Here is a 19005-nt window from a genome sequence, read left to right on the forward strand (position 1 = left end):
CAACAAAAATTTTTTTAACAGGCTCTTTTGTTTTCATGGCTTTGGCCCTTTTAGGATCAATCACCTTCCCATTCAATTTATGTTCTTTCTGATCCATGACCTAAGGAAATTAAGTTTTTCATTTTAACTGAAGTTTAGAACTAGAACTTACTTAAAAATAAGTTAAATACAAAACCAGGCATATGTTGACTGGCTCAAGATTAAACTGTGAAGTCATGTAGTGATATGACACACCAACAAACATACTAATGTCTAAACCTACAGATAACTAAAAACTGGGGGTGGGGGAAACACCACACAAATTTAACCATCCCATGTAACTGCCAGCAACATGAACAAACATGGCTGCTACTTGCCCTTGGCCCAGGATCAAAATTAATGATTTGATTAAAAAGTGCTTTACCTAACAAAAATTTCAAAATATGCTTCTGTGAACTGGTCACAGCACATCCTTTTAACTAGGCATTTAAAGTTTCTATTAATTATGTATTTTATTTTTTTCCCCAATGCCAGGGATCAAACCCAGGCCTTGCACATGCTAGGCATGAGTTATATCCCTAGCCAAGTCTCAACATTTTTAAGTACACTTGTTTTATTCTCTTTTCGTGATGCTGGAGATTGAACCCAGGGCCTCACACATGCTGGCCACTGAGCTACAAACAGTCCAAGTCTCAAGATTTTTAAATGTTAATTTTAATTAAGTAAAGCCTGGCATACAGAGTATTAATAATTCCTCAATCTGCCTCTTCCTTGTTATACTTGTAAAACTACACAAGATAGGCAAATTTATTATATCAAACCAAATACATTTTACTATATTATTAACTGATCAGAACACATAACACACTACCTTATCTACACTCTCCGACTCTTTAAATAGCACAAAGCCAAAACCCCTTGATCGCCCTGTGATAGGATCTAACTTCAGAGTGCAGTCTACAACTTCACCAAATTTGGAAAAGTAGTCCTTCAGATCTTTCTTTGTAGTGTCCCAGCTAAGGCCTCCTATAAACATTTTCCTGTAAAGACAAAAAGCAGTATTAAAATGCTAAAAAGAAAATGAAATGCCTTAAGTATTATCCATATTTTTAACACATCTTTTCCAAACTGCCACCAAATTTACTGGGCAGTGTATTAAAATGTCATTCTTCCTACATAGCCCCACATTTAAAAAAAAAAATTATTCTAGAAAGCTTTGTTTATCGCTGCTGAAAAATTATAAAATAATGAACAAGCAGCAAATTACAAGTCTTTTGGCTTTCTTTTAAAAAACTTAAATACATAACCAAGTAAAAGTCTAGTTTTTCTAAAATACCATTAATAGCAAGACAATCTTAGTTTCAAATTTCTCTTACAAATCTTCATTAAACTTGTCAATGCTACATAGTAGTCTCCAATGATCATGGCCTCCTAACCATGCTTAACTTATTCTCTACTTTTAATAACTTTCCCATTAGCAGAGTTCTTAGCACACAATAAAAAATTCTAAACCTCATAAGCTATAAAACTTTTTTGATGTGCTTAGTCCTTAAAAGACAGAAGCAATCATGTAACCGTGAAAGCAATTTAAGGAACAGAATTATCCAATGAAGCACAATTCACTAGTTAGATGATTTATTTACAGTAGAACCTCAGTTAACCAGCAATAATAGATTTAAACCTTTTAAAAAGTGCTAAGTGACAGGTGGTAAGTGGAAAACCACCAAGACAAGAACAAAGATACATGGTAAGAAAAAAAGCTTTAAAAAGATTTTTGAGTCTTAATATTTCAACAAAATAGCAAAAATGTCAGATATGGCAGTAATTCTGTGATATTATTTGCATCTGCTTGCTTTGCAAAAGCAAGAAAGAACTCCAAAACTTAATTAAACCTTCTATTATACTTTAAAAAACCAAGTCTAAAACAAATTTTAAGGGTAAACTGTCAGAATTTGTTATGTGGGGGCTAAAATATTTCCCTATGAGAAAAAAAAATTAAGTTTGCTGAGGTTCTGCGTCTTTCTTACTGGGGTTGGGTCACGGAGAGTGATGGGGGAAATATAGTATTAACTTCCAGCTCTGTGAAGGAACTAAAACAAGCTTTTCATACAGAATATCTCCTTCCTGGGGCCTTTAAGATAGGCCACTGAGGCCCATTTTAGCATCAAGTCAATTTATTAAGGTCTTTCTGCTTCATTCCTAAGATGTCCCTGAAATTAAGGTCTTTCTTCTTCACTTCTAAGATGCCTAATTAACTGAGGTGTTACTGATCCTAGTGTTTTACTATACTTATTTACTAATGACAAAACTTTCAGTGCAAAAGAAGTCTTACTTTAGACATACTGTGCTTCTCATTTCAGGTTAAGTTTTCAAAGTGCACATGTATTCTAGAGCTGGTCCATTTATGTTTAATTTTCAGAACTTCCTCAAAAATTCCATGCTTGAACTAACATTTAAAACTCTTGGTAATTTATAACCAAGTCAACATAACCCAAACACCTATAAATGTGAATTTCAAATGTTTACTTATTGCCAATTACATGAAAAAATTGAAGTATTTTCTTAATACACATTTCTTTCATTTGAATAATACTTCTAATGTACAAATCTTACATAATTTGTTATAAACACCTTATTTTTACCCAAAGATCCAGAATACTTCCTTCATATATGAAAGCCCATTACCAACATTTACTCTTTCAAGGTGAGGACTCTAGCCTTTGAACAAATGACAGAGCACTAACTACATGGTAATGACCTTTTGCTGAGAGATGCATAGCAAGTTCTGTAACAGATACAAATTCAGATGAAGATTAACTATTAAATCATCATATCTGATCATCACAGAAACTTACCAAAACTAACTAACAAAATCTGAAAGTACTTCAGTCTACATGGAAAAGTTAAAGAGCCTTATTTTAAAAAGGTAAATTTGAAAGGCAAGAAAATTCTGTCCTATTCTTCAAATAAAGACAACTAGTTTGGATATAAGCAAAATATTATTTATATTCATAGTATCCTTAATTTATTACTGTCAACAAATACAATTACAAGGAAATGTAATACCTATAATGAGGAACATTCTATTATTATTCTCAAGCCCAAGCTGTTCTTTAAGAGGCAAGTTAATTTTCTTAATCATTAGATAAGCATGCTATACTAATTCATCAAGTGGCCCAGTAAAGTGCTCTCTATAAAGAAACTTCCCACCAGTAATAGTCATTATAGAAGTTGTTATTAGTCTACCTTAGAGCTAAAAGGGTTTACTGAAGATACTATCCTTCCTAATCTATCAAAATACTATCCAGAATATCAAATATTTTGACCATCTACAATACACATTACTATTTCTAGTCTCTACCTTCCTTTAAGCACTGCCTGCCTTCCCTAATCTCTCCTATTGTTTATTAAACATTCAACTACTTGGAATGCAATGTTTTACTACAAAACATCACACCTCTTCTGCCTTCTTAAATATAGCAATCATGGTTTCAACACCCTATGGGTCAGTAATCAGTAATATATTTTGCTACTGTAGAATGCCCATAAGGTCCTCTGAAATTTGGCAGCTATTCATGGATATACTAAGAACATTTCATTTCTTAGCTTTTAAAACAAATTTTACTTTTCATTTCTGCCCTATTAATCACCAGTTGCTTTTCTAAAAGTATCTCCTTTCCATTTTGTACTTAATTAGCTAGCTCTTAAAACTTCAAATTTTGTGTAAGGTAAATGTAAATAGTTTCTGAGCAACATCCTAAGTGGTTCTTCTTTGAGATAAATATTATGAGTACCTTGGCAGCCCAAAAGCCCTGTGGCTTTTTCTTCTTTTCTAATTAAGAAAGGCTGTTTAACAACTGATAAGACCAGTGAATATATGACAACACAAATGATATCAAATACATTCCATCTTCGCTAAATGGAACACATTAAATCTATTCCAAATTTATTCACTAAGCACAGCAAACTATTAACTGTATATCACAGCAAGAAAACATCTGTTTATTTTAATTTAATTTTGGACAAATGGGCACTTATTTAGTCTCTCTAGAACACTGACATACAATTTTCGTCAAACTTAAGCACTGGTCTAATACCAATTTAAATTACGTATATTTTTTATATATCTTGCTTAAAGCACAATACCTACTGTCTGTCCAGATTACCTCTGCTGCCTTGAATACAAAGACTGATTTTCAAGTTGCTGTCACTCCTGTAGAGGTGCAAACACTTTCCAATGAAGTAGATAGAACTTCGAAAATTCCTAAGCAGCCAAGTTAAAACTACCAAGACTTGTTCAAGTAGCAACAAAACTGGTTCCTAATGCTGCAATGTAAGTTTAAAATTCGATCCTTAGTTGTAAGTGAATCAACAATCCCGATTAAAATATAGGACTTCATCTACAGTATTTCATTGATAAAGAATAACCTCTTAATCCCATCTATGAGCTAAATATTTCAGAATCACAAAGGCAATACAGTATGCAATTTAAAACACCTACTCAATAACAGAATTCTTTTTGTTTTCACAGCTGCTATTACTCCAAATTATAAAATTCAATGGCAAGCATAAAATTATATGACTCAGTGTAGATGACTATCCAAATGCTATGCAGTGTCACTCAGGAATTGAGGCTGCTTTCCGGGCCTTTTTTAAAAAAATCACATTTTAGTTCAAGTTTAGGGGAAGTAAAAGCCAAAGTGCCTATGTTTAAATCCTAGCTCCATCACTTGTTAACAGTATAACCCTAAGTAAGAGGGAAAAAAAATTCTAAGATTCTTTACCCATTTGTAACAAGCCTAACTCAAGATATCAGTAAGTGGAGTTAAATACAGCAGAACAAAGCAAGGAATTCTGTCCAGAAAACTAAAGTTATTATAGTGGAGTAAAGCACAATCTAAACATGATCTAAACAATGTAACTTTTCCATTTACTCAATGGTTTAACTTTTAACTACAAGGGCTTTATAAACTTTCCAATATTAATGGAAAAGGGACAAAATAAGTCTTACATACAGACTAGAAATTAGGTCATATTTTATTTAAGAGCTCTTAAATGTAGCTTCTATGAATCATTTTGGTGACTTGGCAGTCCTCTACATATATGCCAGCACTTTAAAAATAATTTAAAACATAAAGGGAAATACATACAGAATAGTGCTGGCTGGTTGAAAATGCTCTCATTTAATAATCCTGGGTTTCCCCCATCAATAAACTGATAATTAAGATTTAACATTCCAAAGCCAATAATATTTTAAAGACACCTTCCCTAACAAGTCTTTACTGGAATTTACTGTCAAACACTTACTCAAGTGTTTGTACTTACAATTTTGAAATAGGAACAACAACAAAAAAAAGCATTCTGTAACTTTCAAACAATTCTGAACTCATGATTTTACATATGTGGCTTCATAACAAGTTCTGACAGTTGAACAAAATGCAACAGAATGTCAACCTGATACATTTCAGGTATGGGCCATAATTGGCCAATCACTGGCACCTATTAGAGTAAATGTTACTCAAGCATATAATTCATCCATATTTTAATCATTTTCTGGTATTTTATCATTAGAATCTTTTTAAAATCCTAAAATGATAAATTATAACAAAATCTCACCAGCCCCTAAGACATGAGCACTTTCCTCAGAAACACAGGTTTTAAACTTAAGTCATTAGTCACCTATAATGAGAAGGTTATTTCACAACTAGATAAGATAGTATGGAAGTGATTTTAGAATTTGTCTAAGAGCTAACCTTATTAGTTGACAACAAATCAAGAATATAACCAGACTTTTAAGTTCCACTCTTTTTAAATAGTTTTTAACTATTCACGACTACATCAAAATTGAGTAATAACCCCCCCAAAATTATTTTCCCACTATTAATTCCCCCCCAGCTTTCAATGCATGTCAGGATGACATTATAAAGTACAAAAAATTCTTTATTCAAGACTAACATGTACAAAGATCAAACATTTTCTAAGCAAGATTAATTTTTTATATTAAATCTAATTTCCTAAAATAAACTTTGCTTAACCCACCATTTCCCTTTTTTCATTTCATTACAAGGAAACAATGACTTGTGTTTTAACTTTTTAAATTCTCAACCAACTTTAAAATGTAAACTCCTATTTACCCAAGAGGTTAAGGAATGGTATTTCCTTAACTTTTATATAGTCACAATCCTATGAAGTTTTCCATTAGAAATAAATGCTGAAAGCAGAAAATGATTTTTAAATCATTCCTGATGAATTTTTAGCATCTGCCAATCCTTTAAAAACACATTAGTTTTCAACATAAGGAAAAATTGCGGGGCATTCTTTCCATGTTGTTGTCTGCTGAATAGCTTGGTTAAGAATATTTGCTATAGTTTCATACATCTTGTGAGACCAAAAGGTAGAGGGTGAATTTCCCAAGCTGATGGTTTGAAATCTAGATAAGCAGGAGTTTACATTGTATGAACCAATACTTAAAGCTATCACCCTGATTATTAGCCAAACACTGCCAGTAAATAGGAATCTTCCCTCGTTACCCCAAATATTCTTAAATAACTAGCACCAACATACAACACAATACTCCAGAAACTAAAATATGCTTACCTTTACTCCACAGGAGTAAATCACTGGCAGTATCAACTATTAGGGCACCGGACAAATACACACAAGCTATGAAAGTATTCTATGTAGTCAATCTTCCTGTGGTGAGCATTGTTTCCAACATATTGATTAGCAAACCAAGTAACAAACAAGTTATATTACCCGAGACCACACTGTTGAAAGTGAAGTAAGAGAAACAGATCCCATATCTACTATAAGGCTGAAGCAGAGCTAAAGTCAAATCAAGCCTGGACTAACAGAATTATAAGTTATGTATCATTCCATTTAATTTGCATACACTTAAAGTGCACAGCTATGAATGGAATGGGGCAGTTATTCTAATCATGGTTTTTATCATTACTTAAACTATTATCCTTCATGGTGGCCACAATGACACCAAAATAATGTCTCTTTTATTATGGAAGCCTTGCATATGACAAAGTAACCACACATTATCAAAAATATACACTGATTTTATAGAAGGGGGTCACATGACTGGAAAAAAAATAAACCCAGGTTTGAGGTAAACATGTTTCTCTCAAAAAGTAGTACTGAAAAACTTCAACAATATTCCCTAATTCTAAGCTTAAGAGATTATATAATTTATATTATCTTTCCTATCAAATGAGAATTTGAATGTAAAGAATTTAATACTCCCAGGCTGGGGATGTAGCTCAGGGTCTGTAGAACATGCTTGCCTTCCATGCACAGGTTCAATCCCCAGCATCATTTAAGAAAAAAATAAAAAAAGTAAAGCAGAATTGAAAACTATCCCCCTAAACGTTTACCATGTCAAGATTTGGAGACAGCCTTTTCTGCAATTTTAACCCTAAGAAAGCTGTCAAAAGTTCCAAAGAATACTGAGACCTAGCTATTCAGGATCTCAATTGTTTCTGGCAAACCCAACTTTACTGAATAAAAGGCCAGTATATTTGGCTTGGGCCTACTATAAATGTTAATTATTTTACAAAACAATGTTCATATTGTCCCAGATGCACTAAGGTATAGCTTACAATTCCTAGTATTTTAAACAAAAACATGAAGCCCTTTCTAATAAAAGTACACAGGAAGTAACCTATAGCAATATTCCCCAAAATAATCATCCTTGAGCTTATATACTGTTACAGGAGTCAGTCTACTACTATCCTGTTAATGGAGAAACACCACTATATACTGTTATATCTGAATGGGACCATTTTGCTTCCTACCCTATTCAAAGTGGGGGTAGGGAGGGTAGGTTAAGTTAATAATCAACCCATCTGTGTGAACACTGTGTGAACACTAACATAACTCTAGCTTTCTAAAGTTCTTTAAAATTTAAAAACAATAATCCAAGTAGCTTACTACATGACCATGTGTATTTCACCCAGACACTGGTTAATTTTAAAGTATCTGCAACAGTAGATATAGTATCTACTATAGCAATGCAGAGAATAGAACAATACTACATAACAAAGCAAAATGAGAATTTCTAATGCAATTGTTTTTAGTAAAAACTAGTGATGTTAATACTATAAAGATTAAAGCAAGGTAGCCAGGACTGGTTGTGTATGCCTATAATCCCAGAGACTCTGGAGGCTGAAGCAGAAAAATTACAAGTTCCAGGCAAGCTGGGCAATTTAAGAGACCCTGTCTGAAAATAAAAAATGAAAGGGCTGGGGATATAGTTCAGTGGCAAAGCACCACCAGTTTCAATCTCCAGTACAGGGGGTGGGAAGCAAAGATTCTAGATGTCATTTAACTATGGGAATGAACATTTATTCTCTAGTCCCATAGTACACAATGGAAACATTCACTAGAACTAAAGTTAAGATGCATTCCTAAAAATAACTGTTCATTCTCATATGCAAAAGGAAAAAAGAACAGCAAAACTATGCCCACAACAAATTGATTCAGAAACAGAAATACACAGAATTGTATTAAAATCAATTCATATGATTTTTTTTATCCACTAAACAGTTTTATCCTCACCATTAAGACTATAAAATGAACTCCTGCCCAATATTCCTCAATGTGTGGGAAACAGAAACACTTAGGTCGGCAAGTGTGTAATTTAAAAAAAAAAAAAAAAAGCTTAAAGGTCTTTAGGGGATTTTTGCTCAAAGATTCAATATTTGCAACAAAATTGGGCCAAATGATTAGGCAATTATCATGTCAAATATTAGACTTTTAAAAGACAAAAAATACCAGGCATGGTGGTGGATACCCATAGTCCCAACTACTGAGGAGGCTGAAGTCAGAGCCCACAGGTTCAAGACCAGTTGAGGCAATGTTAAGATTCTATCTCAAAAAATAGAGAACTACTTTGTGAGTGCAAACTTGCTTAACTTAAAAGGAATCTCAGTAAAATATTTCAGTGGAGGATGACAACTGGTCATATTTTAAAATGTTCATGAACTACAAATAGTTGTCAATTTTCCATAAAAGAGGCTGCCTCAAAAGCTATAGAATTACACAGTTCTAGATAGCAGGGGAAGGACAATTCTGGTAAGAATCAACACCCACCTTCACATCTAATTGCTTATGGTCATTTCAAATTACTGGAAATGAATTAAGATTCAAAATGCATTATGAAATAAGTCAAATACAGTTATATGATTTAATGTTAATGTCACTATTAACTAGCAGTGAAGGTGAGTCATTTGTGCCCTCTAGCCACCAAAATAGAGGGATTATTGTTCATCTTAAACATTTACTCAGTTTGTCAAACTCTGACTCCAGTCTTATATAACTTTTTTGCTTTTTCCTTTGCCTGTTGTCAGTCTACTTTACCACCAATCTAAAACTAGGCAAGCTTCAGTGGATGAGAATATAGTAAGTAAATCGTGTGTAAAATTAAAATGTTTACCAAATGGGTTCTTCAAATATAGTTTGTATAGATACAAGGCAACTATCTGCAAAATATTGTCTCTTTACTCTCCAGTGGTGGAGGATACAAACACCTGAAAAATCCAAATATGATCCTGAAGGCAAAAAGACTGACATGGGGGGCAGATGGATCACAGGATGAAAAGAACAATACTCAACCTACCAGCCTCTAAAGAGAAGTCATGCAATTGTGAATACATGTGAACAAACTGTAATTAACATTCCAACCAAATCACATGGAAAATAAAAATTAAAAAACCTGGTAAGAGCTACAGTGGAAAGCCACATTAGCCCATCTCTGAATGGCACATATCCAATTCTTATTAAAAGTATACTTACAAACATTGTTAGTGAGAAGAGACATTTTTGTATAATGCTCAAAGTACTAAAAAGAATTTTTACTTTTGACATCTCCAGAATACTCCAGTATAACATGCAAGACATTTCAAAAGGAATTTCAAGTAGTCTTCATATTTAGCATTAATTTAGAATTTCAACAAAATTATTTTTCATCTTAACAAAAATAAGTGTGAAATTATGATAACACTTTTTTGCCCAAATATAAAAACAATACTAATTGTATTTAGCTTAAACTGACCAAAATGTAATTACATGCATTACCACAGACCAAATATGCAATAGCATCAGTTTTGCCCAAAGATTATGCACGATACCTAAAAATGTTTTATATCCCAGGCATAAGATATCCTATTGAATCAATGTCTACAATTTCCTGGGGATCAATGGGCAACTAACCAATACACAGCCTCTTCAAGTTATGACTACTGAAACCTTTATAATACAGAAATAAAATTTAAAAGTTTTACCATTCTTCCCGCTGTGCCGTCGCTGCTTCAGTGTGTCGTGGGGAGGAGTTTGAATGGCTAGGGAATTAACAACCGGTACAGCAACCAATCAAAATTCTAGTTTTAGTTTTTGACATTGTTAGGGTTAAAAACTTTTAACTCATTTACACTTCAGTTCAACAGCAGCTAACTACAAAGGAAGCTGCTTTGCGATTTGAAAACTCAGGACTAACAAAAAAGCCTGCCCCAAACTTAAATTATAATTTATCATTTTGGTGTCTCTGTCCGAAGAACAGAATTCAGAAAGCAAAAACCAAAATGTTAAAGGCTTAAATTTCCAAATATTTAACATATTCTTTTCTCAAATTACACTACGTATATTTCAAGATTAGTTCTGTTTAATTAATAAAAGTTTACTTCCCCTCCCACCTCCACTCCCCCAAAGCCAGCACCATCAGTAAATAGCCTGACAAGAATCTGCCTAGGCTAAATTATTAAAAACTTCATTTCAAAGTGCTTACCCAACACCCCCTCCGAACCCTATGCTATTGCCCAGTAAAGGAAATCATGTTTCTAATACTGGGTTAGTGACATTTTATTGCTTTTACCCTCCACCAAAAGCTTTCTCCTTGTTACAGTGAGAAAAAAAAATTTTTTTCATATACACCCTCCCCATTACAAAAAGAAATGGAGGCATTAACCCAAGATCAATAGTCAGTAATGGGAATAAGAGAAACTCAACTAAGAGCCGGGATTTAGTCCCTTCTGTTAACTCTTATTGATGCTGCATTGTAAATATATTTTTCAAAGCAGCTTTAAACAGTAATGTGTAAGTTATTCCAATTAAAGGAAGCAAGTTTGTATTAAGAACTTGAAAACAGAAAGTTTATCCCACAGCACGATACAGGATCTGTTTATTTTATGAAAAAGGGCGGGGGGGGCATCCTTTAATTGTGGGTGAGAAGGTGGAAATAAAACCGAAAAAAGGCTCCTGGGCACCGAAAAGTGGGGAGAGATGTAAAAAATAATAATAATAATAATAAGGTGCACAGAAAAAGTTAACAGTACATTCTGTACGAATAGTTGGAAAACCCAATAGCTGAGGGCGCGAAAAGGGTGCGCGGTTAGAATAACTCAGTGGGATGGGGGGAAGGGCATCCAGCAGGCCAGAGGTAGGAACAGCTCCAGTCAAGTGCAAGCCCAGCCGACTAGGAAAGGAACTTAGGGAAAGCCCGCGAAGCAAAACCAACGTACTAACAGGGATTGGGGGCATTATCAGCAGGCCAAATTTGTCCCATGGTGGAAATGTAAGGCCTATACAGGCATACCGTTGTGCGATTGCGTAAAGTGAAAAAAAAATATCGAACAAGTCCTAAGGCGAAACTTACTTAAAATGAAAAACATTCGGCCTGAAGCCGACGCGGGAGTAACAGAGATGAACGATCTACACGTTCCCCAAAGCAAGTGCTTACAAACAAACTTGTCCTCTCGTTAACAGTGGGGAAACACCAAATAAACCTCAGTAATCCTGGCAGAAAAGCCCTTTTTTTTTTTCTATTTGCATTTTTTTATGTCCAAGATGTGAGAAAACAAGGAAAAGAGAGGACAGCGGAACAGATAAAAAGGTGTCCTCGACAGGCGGGAAAAAATCCTGGCGGCTAAGTCGGTGGGAGGAGACCCGTAGCGAGGGAGGAAAGGAGGGCGGGCCGGGGAGCAGCATGGTGACGGCTAAAGGTGGAAACGTGTGTGATGGGGGAGGGGGCAGTAAGCAGTCAGGGGAAGGAGGAAATGAAGGCTCCGGGGAGTCCAACAGAGCAAAGAGGAGACCAGTGCAGGGAGGCTGCAAGGGGGCCTGGAGGGCGGGCTGAGAGAGGGAGCGAGGCCTAATGGCGGGGGATAGGGAGGGGGAGGGGGCCTAGTTGGGCCTCACTATCCTGGGCTGCCCCTTACTCACCCTTCATCCTCCTCGTTCTTACTGGCGTCGATCTTCGTCCCCTCGGATTCGGCGCTGCCTCCTTCGGTGCCTCCAGCTGCGGTTCCGCCCCCGGTCCCAGCTCCGCTTCCCGCCGCCGCCGCCGCTGTCCCCTGCGCCGCGGCCACCATGGCTCCCTCCTGCTCGCCCGCTGAGCCGCCTACCGCCGCCGTTGCCGCCGCCGCCGCCCCGTCCCCGCCGAACTGCTCCTCCGACATAGTGCTACTGCCTCCGCCGCCGCCGAGACTACACCCGCCGCTGCCGCGAACCGAAACTAGCAGCAAAGTAATCCCCGCCGCTGCCGCGCGCCCGCTCTACCTCGCGAAGCACACAAGACAGAGAAGGCGTGCGCGTGGCTGCAAAGGCTCCTGCGCCTCTCCCTGGCCTGCCCCCCTCGCCTCCCACTCTCGTGCGGCGCGCACTCCCACTATCTCTGGCTGCACTAAAAAAGAATAAGCAGCAGCGGCGGCCACTCTTGCCTCCTCCTCGCTTTAATGGCGCCGCCGCGGACCACCTAAAATGGCCGACGGAAGAACGGCGCGTCCCGGTCACGTGACGCCAGAGCGCGCCCTTTGCGCCTCCCCCGCCCCCTCCACCGCTAGTTCCCCCCCTACCCTCTTTCTCCTCGGTCCCGCCCTCTCACTCCCTTTTTTACCTTCCTCGCACGCGCGGAGCCGCACACCGTGGGGCCTTTAAAAGGAACCGGAAGTGACGTGCTGTAATACGGCCGTGGGGGGGGGGGAGCATCGAGAACAAGGAGCGTTGGTTAGGAGGCGCAGCTAGAGAGGCTCCTTCCTCCTCCCCCGCCCTTCTGAGGATTCCTGGAGTCCACTCACCTCTCCCTACCATGCAGACTGGAATAGCGGTGACGGGAAGGGGTGTGGTTGCTCCTCGCGGAAGGCCACTGTCCTGTGCGCCTGCGACGTTTGGATGAGGGAAGAGAGGAGTACTCCCGGCGACTTATGTCCTGGAGGGCCCAGCCAGAGAAAGGAAGCTGCCCTGAAGCGGCAGCCGCTTTTGCCGGCGGCGTCTGGGGAATCCGGGCTGACGGTGCGTGGAGCGAAGCGCCGCTGCGGACCGTGCGCGTGCCGTGACAGCCGCAGTTCCTCCGCCAGTCGTCCCCGCCCGAACTCGGTGACATTGAGGTTCCCTACGGCCGCCGCGGGCCTTGCCCAGACAGGCTGAGGTCGCTGACAACTAGGGCTACCTTTTCTTTAAGATTGACTTTCCAACTAAGATTAATGCTTGCCTGCTTTTCTCCTGAAATTTTTCGTCAAAAGAAGCAGGTAACGCTTAGTTTTAAGGAACCGGGATTGTTTTTGCTTTGCTTGCCTTATTAGAAAGTCCTAAAGTCTACCGTGGTTCTTTTACATTAATGATAGTTGGGAAGTGTGTTAAATCAATCGAGGGTTCATTTAGTTTAATGGCTTTTAGTACTTGTACTAAATAGGATACATAAATGCCGTGAATCATCTTTACGAGATTTCTGAATTTGTTGTGTTGAGGTGGTTGTGTGGTGTTTGTTTTGTTTTGTTTTGTTTTTTTGTTTTGTTTTGTTTTAACACCATTAGGCGTGTTATTCAGGATAACAGTAAAATTATTCTTTAATAGACCTATTAGATACTCTAGCCTTGGCTGGAAGCTGGATTATTTATGGTTTGAGATTTGCAGCTTTCTGCAACTATCTTTAGAAAAAAATGAAATTTCTAGGTACTTTGGTGATCAATAAATAATTGTTTGCCTATTCAGCATTTGTGTAGGCTAAGTTAGGAAAAGTTTGCAAAATACAGCATAGAACTCTCAAGATATTAAATACTCGTTTTCTACTATGTACTTAATTTATAATAACTGAACGCTATCCAGAAATCCCAAAGGAAGAGAAAAATAAACTTTTGCATCGTAGACTACTTAAAACTCAAGAATGCAGGTCAAATTTTGAAATTCCAAAAATGTAGATTTCCTGAAGTCCTATATTAAGCAATCACAGGAAGGCAATGTTAAGAAGGTTTGTCTACAGTGACTCCACGTTTGTCTTCACTTGCCAGGATATTAGCCAGTGATAAAGTGGCCATTGTGCTCAATTCAAAGTTTTGAGCAGGTTGGAGACCACTAATATGATGAATCAAAGAGAAGTCTCTTGAACCTTTTCTGGTTTCAAGAGAGGATAACTATATTGGGACTGTGGCTCAATGGTAGAATGCTTCCCTAATGTGCCTAGGCCCTGAATTTAATCCCCAACACTGCAAAAAGAGACCAAATGACTTCATGGTTTCATTTACTCTTATAATATCCTTATATTTGCCCACTTTATAGTATTAGCAACTTTTCCAAAAGGTCTGTTGATAATTCACATGCAGCCCCGTAACTTCTGGAATACTTGGAATTTATAAAAAAAATTCCAATCAACATAGGAATGATTTTAAACACATTGCTATATGCTATGTGATAGCGAATGATACAATATCACTCAACACCCTTTATATTGTGGCCTAAATTTCTACACCCTGTGCTCCTACATCCACCATTCTCTTAGAACTCACTTAACTCTAACCCTGTTTAATATTCCTCACCTGCCTAGTAAATGCCTATCCATCCTTCAAAACTCTAATCAAATATTTGTCTTTCTGTGAAGTCTTCACAGACCTCTTTAGGCAGAATTCATTCTCTTTTTGTCATAGCTTCATATCCTTACATCTGTTATTCTTCGTGTATAGACCGTGAGTTCATGAAAAAAATAATGTTTTCTGTGTATCATTCTAATTCTCAAACACGTGCACTCACACGTACTCTCTCTCTCTCTCACACACACACACAGAGAAACAAGACATGTACAATTGCAAGTTGAATTATTGAATGATAAAATACTAGGTATGTCCAACTGGCTAGATTTAGGGCCTTTCAGACAAACTAGATATGTTTCCAAGGACTTAAAATGCACCTCCTAACTATCTCACTTCATCTTTGGCATAAATACAACTCTGAATCTCTTGATGTTTGAACAGTGTTAAGAGGAAAAAACTTTATTATACATTAATAAGTAAGAACTTAATGTTTAATTTCTAGCAAGAAATGCTTTATTGGACAGTCTCAAATCACTGGGAAGAAAACTATCCTCTCTGAAGGTCCAGGACATCAGAAATTCCATTGCTTTAAGAGATCCATAGTATGTTTAAGGTAACATGCTGAAATGCTAGATGCTTCTAAATTTACCCTGATAAAGCAGTAACTGCAAAAAAAAAAAAAAAAAAAAAAAAATTAGAGAACTCATAAAAGAGAAAAGACAAATCAATCACATAGAGAAAGCTAGGTCCAGGTGGGACACTGTCCTCTGATGGAGGAATAATGGCCAGAGCTAGCTCAGCGTGTTTATTATATAGGTTTTATCATCAAAGTTCATTTCAGACTTAAACTGGAATCACTTTTACTAGGATAAAATGTATACATCTAAGTCAAGGAGTCAAGGTTTTTATCTGCTAGACGCTTTCTACAGATTTGGCAGAAGATAACACTGTTCAGATGTTTTTTTTCCCCCCTAAACACATGAAATAGACCAAGGGTCTTTATTGAATGATCTACAAGGTTCAGAGTAACCATAAAATCTGAAAACACTAGTCCTACTTATTCATTTCCTTATTTATTTATTTATGACTGTTCACATTTTTGAAAACATGTATTCCAGTTGGCACCCGAGAATGAACTGTGGAAGAAACAACAGAAAGGTACACATACTTGAGTTTTTTTCTGTAACCAAGTTAAATAGTCTGTAACCTGTATTGACCTATTTACTCACCCTCTGTAGGATTTAAGAATTTTGTTGCAGAGTTAACTTGTAGTTTTAAGTGATTAAGTGCCCATGTAATAAATATTCTGTATCATTGTTCTTGGCTGTCAAGTAGTTATCACTTCATTCAGATAGTAGAAGTTCATTAAATATGAACTAACAGGTTTTGTTTCAGCAATGAAGTCTAGATATGGTACATTTTGAGTGCTGCTTAACCAGAGGACCATCAAAAGGGTGCCTTTAGAAGCAATTAAAGAATAAGTACTTTAAAAGGATTCACATGATAAAGAATTTAGTCATCTCACTCCAGGCCTACATATATCCATCTAACTACTTAACATCTCTGCCATGTCCTGCACGGCTTTAATTCAGAAACCAGCAAGGAGCAATGGGGGATTAAGAAAAGACAAACACATAGAGAAAGCTAGGTCCAGGTGGGACACTGTCCTCTGATGGAGGAATAATGGCCAGAGCTAGCTCAGCATGTTTATTATATAGGTTTTATCATTAAAAAGGTTATTTGTGGGAAGTTTTTGCAAAACAGGCAATCTGAAGGACACAGCACTGGTGAGACATTAGAGTATCTTGTTATGCTCAGAATTCTCTATCCCTGACAGCTGGTACTTGAGCTCCAGGTCCAGACTGATATAATTCCAAACCTTTGCAGTTTCCTCAGGCCAGGTGTTACCACAGCAACTGGGCAATCTTGACCTATACCTTTACACAGGAAGTTCCCAGTGCAGCCAGGAGGCAATCAGAGGTCATGATCCAAGCCACCACTCTCCACATATCTTCACCTGGATGTCCATAGACATCACAAACTTTAGATGCCTAAAATTGAATTGAGTCTTTCCTACAAATATACTTCTTTAATCTTCCTTGTCTCAAGTAAATGACACCTCCATTCACCTTTATGCTTCATCCAAAACCAGGGAACCAGCTTTAATATCACCCCCCACACCAACAACTAGTTAGTTACCAACTCCTGTCTGCAGAATTTATCTTGATTCATCTAAATGCATCTTAGAAATAAATACTGGGGTAATTTCTAGTTAGATTTATTCACATTTAAGCGTGCAGCACATTTTGGCACAAGTAGCATCTGGTGTTGATAATATAACAGTGACCCAAACTGATAAGGCCTTTGGACTCATGAAGCTGATACTTTGGTGAGGGAAACAAAGGACAGACAAAATAAGTAGATAATATAATATAATTTTCAGTAGTGACAGGAAGAAAAGTAATAAGGTGCTGAAGATAGAATGTGTGCAATAAGGTTTTGAGAGAAGACTCTTGAAGAAGATAACTTTTTTAAAGTAGAGGCCTGAAGGAAGTGAGGGAGAAAGCTGTACACAAAGCTTTTTCAAAGACTACACAGCAAAGAGTACATCTGAGCCAGGAGGAGTGCTTGGCTTTTCTACAATAGAGGCCAGTTCATGTAGGAACATGGTTAAGTTCATGTAAGCTATGGTTAACATTTTGCATTTATTTGTAAAATTGAGAATAAAAAGTTTTGAGCAAAATAAAGATATGTTGTGACTTAAACATTTAAGTGGATCATTTTAGATGTGTGGACAGTGGACTATACGAGGGCATCAAGGAAATGAGTTTAAAAGTCACTGAGATGAGTTGACTATATTTTAGCATCTTTTGATTGATCTTTTGACAAAGGGCAAATCTACAGAAAGGGTATTAGTTCCATGTGGTTAAATGACTTTGTTTAGCTTTTCTAGAGTTATGTTTTCTATGAAAAAAAACATGTTCAAATGACAGCAAGCGTCAATGAAACTTAAGAGTTAGATTGATAGTAATAATATTTCCAATAAAACTCAGATTGCATTTTTGTTCAATTTCAATTTTTTTTCCTTCTATTTTCCCTCTTCTGGAAGTTCTGGAGTGAGATTTTGGTTAGCTACTACAGTAAGGGTTGGCCATAAGTCAGGTATTACAATAAGTACAATTATTTGAGCTCTGGCCTCTTGGATACTCCAGACTTCTTTCTTTCCCCAAGGACTAAGGGTGAAACCAAATACTATCAGGTTTTACTTAATAAAGTACTTTTAAGTTTTTTTTTAGCTGCTAATTTTATAATTGTTTTGCTTAATTTGCAGGATCGACAATTCAAGGAAGTTATTGTAAAAGAGAATATAGTACAGAAAAGTCAAGGTTTTCAGATTAAGGCTCAACTAACAAATACTGAAAGTCTAAGAAAAAGTTTAGAAAAATGTCTATGTCCTGTAGCTATTTGGAGCCTTTTCTTTTCTGTAGTGGCTGTAAGTTATTTGATATTTCTCACCCCATTTACGCTGCATCAGAGTAATCACCTTCTTACACCATGGTTAAGAGTTCTTAGGCTCTTAGACTTAATACAGTTGTTCAAAAGTAATACTTTGAAAATAGTGACACATATCAGTTAGTACCTCTGGCTATAACAGGAAGGGTTTTTCTGTTTGCTAGTTCATGTCCTTGATATTTTGGTTACTATAATAGACATTTGATGTTTGGGGACTCCCAACATCAATTTTGTCTTCTCTCAGTAATAATGTAGAAGAAACCAGTGGAGCAGGGGTGAAGGCATAAGGAACAGCTTATCAGATGAACTTTTCATCCCTGGTCACATTGTTTGTTTCTGGAAGAGCACAGAGCCTAAGGCAGCCAATCATATCCAATAACTCTTGATTTTGAGTGAAGCAACACTCTTCCTACCCCACAAACAAAAGCATCTAAGTGGAGGAACCACTGGCAGCCATTTTGCTACACAAAGATTCCTTTTTTTTTTTTTTTAAAGAGAGAGAGAGAATTTTTTAATATTTATTTTATAGTTTTCAGCGGACACAACATCTTTTTTTTAATGTGGTGCTGAGGATCGAACCCGGGCCGCACGCATGCCAGGCGAGTGCGCTACCGCTTAAGCCACATCCCCAGCCCCACAAAGATTCTTACCTAGAAAGCTAAGAATTGAACAGCAACAAAAAATTCCTGAGACATGAGAGGATCATAGGTCC

At 37.1% G+C, this 19005-nt stretch overlaps 2 protein-coding genes across 6 annotated transcripts in view; one reads left to right on the forward strand and one right to left on the reverse strand.

Annotated features, from left to right (window-relative positions):
- Positions 1 to 12754, reverse strand: part of Hnrnpd (heterogeneous nuclear ribonucleoprotein D) — a 17473-nt gene extending 4719 nt beyond the window's left edge. The window contains exons 1-4 of one of the 5 annotated variants that reach the window (XR_003583396.2): positions 12202 to 12754; positions 10269 to 10325; positions 851 to 1019; positions 1 to 100 (exon numbers count right to left, since the gene is read on the reverse strand). The exon at positions 1 to 100 is cut by the window's left edge and continues 62 nt beyond it. Coding sequence is in view for 4 of the 5 variants with exons in the window: in XM_027939746.2 (XP_027795547.2) it covers positions 1 to 100; positions 851 to 1019; positions 10269 to 10325; positions 12202 to 12437 (562 nt within the window). In the remaining variant the exon portion in view is untranslated. The remainder of the gene's footprint in view (positions 101 to 850; positions 1020 to 10268; positions 10326 to 12201) is intronic. The other 4 variants (XM_027939746.2, XM_027939748.2, XM_027939747.3 and 1 more) reach the window with 4 other exon arrangements.
- Positions 12755 to 13217: 463 nt separating this feature from the next.
- Enoph1 (enolase-phosphatase 1) overlaps positions 13218 to 19005 on the forward strand; it is a 63270-nt gene continuing 57482 nt past the window's right edge. The window contains exon 1 of the mRNA XM_071614371.1: positions 13218 to 13505. Within this exon, the coding sequence (XP_071470472.1) occupies positions 13461 to 13505 (45 nt within the window). The 5' untranslated portion in view covers positions 13218 to 13460. The remainder of the gene's footprint in view (positions 13506 to 19005) is intronic.

The sequence above is a fragment of the Marmota flaviventris genome, chromosome 7 (genome assembly GCF_047511675.1).
Source record: "Marmota flaviventris isolate mMarFla1 chromosome 7, mMarFla1.hap1, whole genome shotgun sequence".
NCBI lineage: Eukaryota > Metazoa > Chordata > Mammalia > Rodentia > Sciuridae > Marmota > Marmota flaviventris.